This window comes from Diplotaxodon limnothrissa, linkage group LG12 (assembly GCF_057381915.1).
Source record: "Diplotaxodon limnothrissa isolate DT_005_m linkage group LG12, D_limnothrissa_male_GT1.1, whole genome shotgun sequence".
Classification (NCBI taxonomy): Eukaryota; Metazoa; Chordata; class Actinopteri; order Cichliformes; family Cichlidae; genus Diplotaxodon; species Diplotaxodon limnothrissa.
The window spans coordinates 39,382,962-39,393,741 of record NC_140607.1 but is presented as its reverse complement, the minus strand read 5'-3'; the positions used below and the strand labels follow the sequence as shown (position 1 = coordinate 39,393,741).

General features: G+C 45.6%; 1 protein-coding gene across 4 annotated transcripts in view; it reads right to left on the bottom strand.

Moving 5' to 3' along the window:
* Positions 1 to 4,383, bottom strand: part of adam9a (ADAM metallopeptidase domain 9a) — a 25,199-nt gene extending 20,816 nt beyond the window's left edge. For all 4 annotated transcript variants that reach the window (XM_085367638.1, XM_085367639.1, XM_085367640.1 and 1 more), the window contains exon 1: positions 3,989 to 4,383. In XM_085367638.1, coding sequence (XP_085223764.1) covers positions 3,989 to 4,073 — 85 coding nt within the window. In that variant the 5' untranslated portion in view covers positions 4,074 to 4,383. The remainder of the gene's footprint in view (positions 1 to 3,988) is intronic.
* Positions 4,384 to 10,780: the final 6,397 nt, after the last annotated feature.

Genomic DNA, 10,780 nt, shown 5'->3' with positions numbered 1-10,780 from the left:
TCCCTGCCAAAGGGAGCCCAGAAGGAAAACCCTGGAAAAGCGACTCCAAAGATAATCTCAACCACAGATTTTAAAAAAGCTAAATCAGGTGGAACCATGAGGAACACGGGGACGAGCAAAAAGCTCTGAGAATAAAATACAGTAAAAACTAAATGAAGACTTGAGTAGAAACACAATAAACCCCAAGAAACAGATTTAAACACAGAAGGAGAAGCTGCGATCAGCCACGCAGGAGGAGGAGCCTCGCCACCCCGATCAGACTGTATTTAAAAGATGGCCGCACCCTCTCTGATGTACTGCCAAATGACTCGCCCTCTGCTGGGCGCTGAGAAAACTGCAGGTTCACATTATCAGACCCTGAAGCTGCTTTCATTGTGATTACGGTCTGTAGGTCCAAGAAAAACACCATGAGTCATGATTCAGGGAAACTGTGAGTGTGTGTGTGTGTGTGTGTGTGTGTGTAAGTGTGTGATTCATTCAGACTGGACGACTCAGTGGAAACTTCTCACAGAAAGGACTGGTTTCATTTTTTATCTGATTTTTCTTTCCCCTCTCCGTGAATCGCTACCTTATTGTGGTGGAGTTGTGTGTGTGTCCCAGGGAAATTGGTCCTGGGTGAGGGACCAGACAAAGAGCGCTTCAGAAGACCCTTATGAAGACAACATCGAGGGAACAGTTTACCCTGCCCGGGATAGGGTTACCGGGGCCCCGGCCTGGAGCCAGGCCCGGGGAGGGTGCCCGAGGGCGAGCGTCTGGTGTCCGGGCCCAAAGAGGAGACATGGAAGTGGAGACTCTGTTGTCTCCACCTGGGAGACTTCAATGCTCACGTGGTTAATGACAGCGAGACCTGGAGGGGCGTGATTGGGAGGAACGGCCTCCCTGATCTGAACCTGAGCGGTGTTCTGTTATTGGACTTCTGTGCTAACCACAGTTTGGCCATAACGAACACCTTGTTCGAACATAAGAGTGTCCATAAGTGCACGTGGCACCAGGACACAGGTCGATTTTGTAATCGTATCACCAGACCTGCAACCATATGTTCTGGACACTCGGGTAAAGAGAGGGGCTGAGCTGTCAACTGATCACCACCTGGTGGTGAGTTGGATCAGGTGGCGGGGGAAGACGCTGGACAGACCTGGTGCACCTAAACACGTAGTGAGGGTGTGCTGGGAACGTCTAGCAGAGGCCCCAGTCCGCGAGATCTTCAACGCACACCTCCGGCAGAGCTTCGACAGCATTCCAAGGGAGACTGGTGAAGAGAGAGCTGAGTGTAAAAGCGAAGCTCTCAATTTACCGGTCAATCTACGTCCGTACCCCCACCTATGGCCACGAGCTGTGGGTAGTACCGAAAGAACGAGATCGCGGATACAAGCGGCAGAAATGCGCTTCCTCCGAAGGGTGGCTGGCCTCTCCCTTAGAGATAGGGTGAGAAGTTCGGCCATCCGGGAGGGGCTCAGAGTAGAGCAGCTGCTGCTCCACATCGAAAGGAGCCAGCTGAGGTGGTTCGGGCATCTGACAAGGATGCCCCCTGGGCGCCTCCTGGGTGAGGTGTTCCAGGCATGTCCCACCGGGAGGAGGCCCCGGGGCAGACCCAGGACACGCTGGAGAGATTATATCTCTCGGCTGGCCTGGGAACGCCTTGGTGTTCCCCTGTATAAGGTTACTGTTCTATGCAGGCGATACACAGCTGTACGTGTCACTTCCTGTGTGTAGCCTGTGTTCACAGTTTCTACTCCAAACTGACTCAGAGACACTGGTCCATGCTTTCAGTTAGAGTATTGTAACGTTCCGTTTGCAGGACGTGACCACAGACATGTGACCACGTGGCCCTGGGACTGAACGCCATTGGCTCCCAGTTTAAGACAGAATCACCGTTAGAATCCTGTTGGTTCGCCTCTCTGACCTCATCACGGCTCTCAGCTGCACACCGTTTCCTCTCTGTCAAGTTTTATTTGCAGCTTTCAGCGTAAGCCCACACAGGTTTTTATGTTTGTGTCCTCAGCGTTTAGCATATTCAATATTAATGTAATCAAATGTACTCTATGCATAAAACTGTCATAGTGACATCAGACATCCAAACAGTTGCTGTTAAAGCTTTCCTTTGATGGTTAAAGAGGGTTTCTGCTCTCACACAAACCTCTGCACTGTGGCATGACCGCCTGACTTGCTCTAAAACCACATCACAGAACAGGAAATCACAACTGATTAATATCAGATTCATGTGCAGAAACCTCAAACCGAGCAAAGAAGAGTTTCCCGTCTTCCTGTTTCCTAGATCTGTCAGCTCCCAGGGGTTTTCAATAAGTTAACGTGTGTGAACATTAACGATGGTCTAAGAAAGACTCACAAATACGGGAACAAATGGAAACGATCCGCCTGCAGATTGGTAGATATGACTATGATGAAGAAAAACGGCACTTTCAGGCTGAGGATGGAAACGCTGCACTGGTCTCAGCACGCTAGTTATTCAGCTCCGCTCAGCTGGAACCAGAACCAGGCGCTGAACAGGAAGGAACCGCGCGGTTTGGTCACCTGATAGCTCAGTGTGGCTGTTCTCACAACTGTTTCAATAAAGTTTCCAGAAAGAAAAGGCAGCTCTGACGGAAGCACGCCTGAAAACTGAAACCCACCGCTCAGTAAAGTAAGCACCACTTCCTCCTGGGAGATCCCAGCTTCCTTTCCCAGGCCGGAGCAGGAGTAAAATCTGCTCCGGCCTGAGTGCTCACGCTCCACTTTCCCCCTCAGACCTAAGTTCAGCTCAGAGAAGCTCTGAGAGGATCCATCAGCAGGTCCAGGTCACTAAGGCTACGTTCACGCTGCAGGCGAAAGCGCATGAAATCCGACTTTTTCAACCCTCTGCGACTCATATCCGATCACGGTGTTACAGTGTGAACGGCACAAATCCGACCTGGGTCACTTCTGTATGTGGTCCTGAATCCGACACATATCTGATGTTTTAGAAAGCGACTGCTGTTTGACGGTCACGTCGCATTAAATCCGTCTTTTACGTTCCTGACACAAGACAGACGCCGATTATCAGCGCCGGAGAAGACATCGCGAACGCTTCCTGTCCGTCCAGTACAACTGCTGGGAAGACAGTGTTGGAGAAACGTGAACATTTCATTTGTTCTGTATAATCTGCAGATTCTGACAGAAGTTATTTTGTTATGTAAATAACAAAATAACTTTATAACTTAAAGCAAAATTGGGAAACGTAAAGACTGTTTGTTCTGGGTCTAAACAGAGCGCGCTGTGTGTGACGTCTTCTTTTGCGCATGCGGCCGCTTTGAGCGTTTGCTGTAGCATTTTATTTGTAGTGTGAACGAGCAGACAAAACAATCGGATTTGAGCATTAAGACCTGCAGAGTGAACGTAGCCTATATGATCTGCTGCTGGTTTGGATCGCTCTGTGCAAAAGTCCTGAGCCTCAGCTTCACCACACCGCTCTCGGGTACTTGGACACCTGAGCAACAGTTACACTAACTGGCTTTAAACAGCTGGAGGATTACAGAGGAGCGCTGCATCAGAGGAGAGGCTCGGGCCTCGGTCATCCTTATTTCCCGTCTAAGCCCCGCCCCCATTCTCTTTCGTCTGATTGGCTGACTTTAGGAAGCCGCAGAGGGGCCCGACCCAGTGCTTTACCTTACTTTTGCACACGCGCCCGTCACTTTGTGAAACTCTGGCCACATTTAACATGAAACCTTAGAGCTAACTAGATCAGATGGAACCTCAGCGTGCTGCGTAAACTCCTACCTGTGCACACCTGCGTGCTCACAGAGGGAGGCAGGAGCCAGAGTCGGTGTAACCGTCCTCTCACTCCGATGAAGATTAAACTTGGACACATTTATAGAAACATTTCAGATATTTGTTCGCAGTGACCGTCAGAGCAGCTGAGGGTGGACTACACCTCCCGTGATGCCCCGGGTCAGTGTCCCTCACAGGGCCCGATAAACCTCCCACTCAGCGTGCTCTTCCTCACCCCTCTCACCTCTGCAGTGGCCGTTTCCGATGAACAGCAGGAGGAAGAGGAGCCAGCTGATGCCCAGCAGCTCCACTATCCCTCCCATCTTCATCCTCCTCTTCTTCTCTCCTGAATTAAAGTGCCTCCTCTCCCTCCGTGTGTTACTGCAGTCTGCGCTCTCTCTGTCTCCCCCCGCGGAGCTTCATGTTCAGCACCCAGAGCAGCTTTTCTTCCTCGGCCGGGCCATGGCAGCCTGTTCCGGGTCTACACCGTCCGCGAGCTTCCCGCCCGGACCCCAAAATGTCCCAGAGGTCAAAGGTCAGCCCCGAGTGTGTGAGGGTGTTTGCTCTGAGAAGTCCCGTCCGAGCTGAAGCGCGTCTGATATTTCTCTCCTTGGAAACTCGACTGAAGCTGAAGCAAGCTGGCGGAAACAGCCGCAGCTTCCTGTGCGGTTCTTCAAAATAATAGCATCAAGACCAATCATCTCAAGAGGAGCAAAACTAAAATCATAAAATTAAAATCAAGTCCGTCTTAATAATGTTCCAGTAAGGCAAGGCAAGGCAAGTTTATTTGTATAGCACAATTCAACAACAAGGTGATTCAAAGTGCTTTACAGAGACATTAGAAACAAGAACAAATAAAAAGCATGATTTAAAATTGATTAAAACAAGCAAATAAACTAACTAACTAATTAACAAACAAACAAACAAACAAACAACAGTATATAAAATCAAAACAGATAAAATCAGTAGTTAAATGTAAGTTTTGAAATTTAAGCTTAAAGTGTGGATTTGGTGCTTTATTCAAATGCAGCTGAGAACAGGTGAGTCTTCAACCTGGATTTAAATAAACTGAGTGTTTCAGCTGATCTGAGGCTTTCTGGGAGTTTGTTCCAGATATAAGGAGCATAAAAGCTGAATGCAGCTTCTCCGTGTCTGGTTCTGACTCTGGGAACTGATAAAAGACCGGATCCAGATGACCTGAGGGATCTGGAAGGTTCATACTGGGTCAGGAGGTCACTGATGTATTTTGGTCCTAATCCATTCAGAGCTTTATAGGCCAGCATCAGAACTTTAAAGTCTATCCTCTGACGGACAGGCAGCCAGTGTAAAGACCTCAGAGCTGGACTGATGTGGAGGAGGAGGAGTTCAGTTTACCTAAGATGTCCTCCAGGTCTTTGCTGTTAATAGGTTGAAACTGTTTCATGGTGTTTAAACAGTAAACACGAATATCAATGAATATAAAAAGATTTTGACAATTATTTTAAAACATTGATTTGATTACTGGATGTGGACCTCACACAAATTACCAGAAGTGGACAAAAGTCAGTTCCTGTAAGGTCAAAGGTCACATCAGTAGACTTGATAGATGTAGATGATAATGAATACAGTCAACAGGGCACAGTCTCTGTTTGCATTTTTATTTGATTTGATGATTCATTCCCGTAGGCAGAGGTATGACGTTTGATCCACATCAATGAAAATTACAACCTGTACCACACACTCTGAGCTGAGCGTGAACAGGAAGGACAGACTGCAGTAATAGGACGTTTGATGAAACACTATAGGATGATCCCTTTAAGGACCTTTTCAGCTTCCTGTGATCCTGCCAGGATCACCTGACAGGTGTTGAGTCTAAACTCTGAGCAGTGGAGCTGAAATCACTCCATTCACATCGATGTCATTACCTAAAAAACAAAAACGCATTGAAGATGGTCTCATTAGTACTATATAGTGTTTGGATGACTGTTTTCTGTCTGTTACTCTCATGTGAACTCCAGGATCTGAAGTCTTTATTGGTGATTAAATAAAGTAATATTTTCATGTCAGGCTTTTGAACAAAATAAGCTAATCAGCTAATCAAGAAAAAATTATTTCTAAATAAACCCATAATTAATGCTGTTTTACTCACAGCAAATACAAATTCATGATCACAGGAGCTGCTTCACTCCACAGAGTACTTTGAATAAAGGTGACACTTCGCTATCTGACCTATGTAAGTAAATTAAAATAACGTTCAGCACAATACTTTTCTCTCTGCACAAGCCCAGGCTTTTATTTTGAAGTCAAAGCAGCTCACGCAGAGGTCAATGGACGCTTTCAGTTCACGTGACAAAACTAATATGCCGTCAAAGTGCGCACGCGCAGATTCTTACGGCGAGCAGTGACGTATTCAGTTTGTGTAAAAGCTTTAAACTTCAAAAGCAGACGTGCGTCACGTGACAGGAATAAAAACGTCATATTCTTATTAAACTAAAACTGCTTCTCTGAAACTCACCTGAGCCCAGGGCCCTGTTTCAGGAAGCCGGTTTAGTGGAAAAACTGAGTAAGTATACCCTGAGTTAACAAAAACTCTGGGTTTTCGGTTTCACAAAGCGAGTTCAGCTGCAGCCTGAGTGAGTCACTATGACGACACACTCCGTGAAGCTAACCTGCCCCCTAGCAGGTTTACTACAACTAACCCTGACTGTCTCCGCCCCTTTGTCGGAAACCTGACAGTAGGAAGTGTCAGACATGGCGTGCCACTTCCTTGAAGAGCCAGTAGATCGTGAAGCCCAAATTCTCCGCAGAGCTCTCCGCCGGGAGAGAGTGATCAGAGCGCGTTTGGACATTTTATCATTTCCTGATGATTTTCTGTGCGAACGTCACCGTTTCTCAGCACAATCTATAATTTATTTGAATAACATCCTCAGGCCATATATTACGCATGTGACACATCGCGGACATGCTCTCAGTTCTGTACATATTATTTGTATCGCACTTCGGTTTTTTGCAAACGGGAGCTTTCTGTATAATATTGGTGACGCTGAGCACGTTTCCAAGGCTACCGTCTGTCGGGCAGTCAGGAATGTTACAGTTGCACTGAAACGTCTCCTGTACCCGTTTGTGGTGTTCCCCGGTCATAGACCCACAAGATTTATCAAAGAGGGATGCCACAAAATTGCAGGTATCAGGATGACCAAAACTTAATGTATGATGTGGTGATACTTGGACTACTACTTAAATTGCACATTTATTTTCAGGGTTCCCAGGCGTGATTGGCTGTATAGATGGCACTCACATTCCAATCATTGCTCCTTCAGTAAATGAAGGAGACTATGTGAACAGGAAGTCTTTCCACAGCATTAATGTACAGGTACATAGTTCCCTGTAGCATTTCAAACTAACAAATTATTTCATTATAGTAATGGATGCTAATTTGTGTTCTCTGCACTGTGAAGATCATATGTGATGCTGCCAACATTATCACAAATGTGGAAGCCAAGTGGCCAGGCTCTGTCCATGACTCACAAATATTCCGTGAATGTACACTGAGCACAAAATTTGGACATGGTGAGTTGAGAATACTTTAAAATATATAAAGACCAATTGCTTCAGGGACATTTGAACTGAAGTGTACCCTTCTGTCTTAGGAGAGTTCACTGGCTACTTGCTTGGTGATAGGGGGTATCCATGTTTACCCTATTTGCTTACCCCTTACCCTGACCCTGAACCGGGCCCACAGCAGCGATATAATCTGGCTAATTGCAGGACAAGAGCCAGAGTTTAAATGACTATCGGAATGCTTAAGGCCCGGTTCCAGTGCCTGCAAAGACTCAGGGTCACCCCAGAAAGGGCATGTGACATTATTGTGGCATGTGTGATTCTTCACAACATTGCCACAATTAGAGGAGAACACTGTCCTTCTGAACCAAACATCAGCAGTGATCCAAACCATGAACATCCTGACCCTCCCACGGACATACAAGATGGAAGAGCAGTCAGAGACACCATATGTCACAATCATTTCTTTTGACCCATCACCTCAACATGTTGAAAGAAGAATAAACAGATTTTTTGTTCAACTGGCTTTATTGGTCGCCTGTGTTTCCTGTACACAAAGTATTAAAAGATGTAAACCTCATAAAGTGTCTCTGTTGCTTCCTCCTCTGTAACAGCTGTCAATGTTTCTTCATTATTTTCCTGTAGTAAAGAAATAAACAACATTGCTGTTCTACTGTAAACTCATATAATCTGTGGAGTATTACTCACAACTGCATGTTGGTCTGGCTCAACAGGAGGCTGCACCAGATGCAGTACACCACCACCATCAACTGATAGAATATGAGGTTTATACAGGTCACTTATAACTTACAAGGGACCAAATGGCAATTAACAAACATACCAATCACCTTACACTTCATTGTCATTATGCTCTCAAAGACAACCAAGCCTGAGGGAAGGCAAAATCAGTAGGAAAATAACTTCACTACAAAATAATTCATTATGGTAAAGAGTTTATCAAATGAATGAGTAGCACTGCAAAGGTGACTGTGAAGAAAGGATGTATGCACATCATGTATTATTTTGAATTTACCCCTTACGTAGGCACTTGTGTCTTGCGGGGTTATTGACTCAGAGGATGTCCCCGCAGAGATGCCTTCAGCCACAGGGCGCCCACTGTTTTGGCTGAGGGCCAACTGCTCAGCCTCTGTGAGTGGTGGTGGTGGAGGACCCCCACCTGTTTTTCGGGCCTCCGCTTTTTTCTGTTGGCTATAACGGGGTCACATTTGAGCATACAGAGTAAGCAAATATGTACTTGTAATGTGCTCAGATAATTTCAATAAGTGCTTACAGAAAGAAAATTAATGTAGCCTCTAACTGCAATTGATTTACATCGGACAAACAGACCAAGCACTATGGCTCATAATACAATTACACCTCACCTGTTTGGACTATATTTTTATATTTCATTTTTACTTGCTGCCAGGAACGTTTGGGGCCTGTTGGGTTGCACCTGCGCTCACATCACATCACAAAATAAAATGTATAAAATAACAAATAAAATAACATATGATAAAATAACGTGTTAAATGGGTGGAAATCCCTAGATCAATGTTTAAATTAACACTCACGCATTGACTCTGTCGGCTATGTTTTGCCATGCATGCTTTTGCAGCTGAGGCTGTGTTACTTTTTTCCGCGGAATTTGCATGTTATCGGCATATGCTGCCATCAGAATTTCGGCCTCAAGCGCTGTGAAATACATTGACCGCGCCTTCTTTCCCTCCGTCTCCATGGTGACTCGCTTAATCTGTGCTCCACTAATCAGGGCTTTATGTATCCTCGTGCGCGCGCTTAACTTGGGGTTAAAGCAACTCCGCGTTGACTGAACTAATTGTTATCAGCCTTTCTGAAACCGAATATTCCGAGTTGGACAGTTCGGGGTTACTCAACCCTGAGTATCGTTTTTCACTCTGAGTTTTCTAAACCGGCTTCCTGAAATAGGGCCCAGGTGTTGATCACAGACAAACAGCATAGTCACGTGATTTATCAGAACGCAGCTTCAGTCAGCCTGACGCTCAGTGGCGGTCCTAGCCTGTTTGGCGCCCTGGGCGAACACTCCCCCTGACGTTACTTGCACTGCTGTAACTGCAGCCTCGTTGTCTCGTCTCTATATGCTGGACTGTCTGTAGCGGAGATGACAATAAAGTTTACTTTGACTTCAGCACCGCGCAGGCGCACCGAGGGCTCTCGAGCTCACTTTTCATGTATAGAATTTCGAAAAAACATCGCTGCTAAATCTGTATCATGATGTCTGGTGTTTTTGTGTTTGTTGCTTTGTTTTTATTTTGCGAGTTGGTTATTAGACGCCGCCCCGCCCTCTCCTCCCTGTGCCGCAAGCAGCAGGCGCACCTCCCAAACGGAGGGCGCCCTTACTCCCAGCAAATGGGCGATAGAAAACCGATCGGTGCCTACGACATTCCCAATATGCGCTGGCTGATGTCGGGGCAGAATGAGTACGAGCCCGTGTCAAAAACCGCTACTGCTGAGGCTTCAGGGAGCAAACTGACCAATGAGGCGCTGACTTTGAATACAGTGTTGTGCCAAAAACTGATTGCTGCCATAAGCTATAAATGACTTGTTGGTCTATAATATGTCAAACATGTCAACTTTACATTTTTGGCAGTGACTTTTATATCTCCTTTATTTATCCAGTTAAAAAAAAAAAAAGTCAGAAATTGCAACAAATAAAACAGTTCTGTAAACACTTAAAGTGGGGAAAAGTCGGGATTGGTCATAATGAAAGTACAATAACACAGAGTTATTAAGATACTTTATGAAAAGGGGTAATTTTAAGGTTTTGCCTATAACCCTGTTAATGTAAAGATATTACTCACACTGGAAATCAGTTTTTGGCACAACACCGGCGCAGAGTCCAAGCAGTTTGTATTTATTTGTATGTATTTGTATTTATCCAGAAAATAAACCAAGTTCATGTTTTTACCCCAAAATCTGAAAGCAGTGAGAAATCAGAACATTGAACCCGTAAAACTGACGTCAAACATTAACTAACTGGAATCTTACATCTTATGATGAGCTTCATTATTCTTCAGCTTCTTGCTCAAACAGTGAACTTGAAGAAGAATAATGTTGAATATTTGCACACCGGTGATCACAGAAACATGGAAATGAGCTGTTATGACCTCACACTGATGTTTCATGTTTTCTGGATTTGTTTCTGCTCAAATACTCTGACCTTCGTGACCTCATTGGACAGGAAGTGTGGGAACGCGTTCTCGCCGCTGTGTGCGTCTCGTCAGTTCTGCTTTGTAAACGTAGGTTTGCAGCACTGACTGTGAAGCGTTTCAGGAGATGACAAATCCCAACACGTTCGGTTCTAAAGGGGAATGTAACCAGGATTAAGAGCTGAGTCAGACGCTTCAGAGGGACCTAAACTCAGGTCTGACCCACCGATGTATCCTCAGCACTTCCTGCTGAGTTTATGTTCTGGTCTCTGCACAGCTGGATCACAGCTGTGTGAAGTCTTTTATGGGCC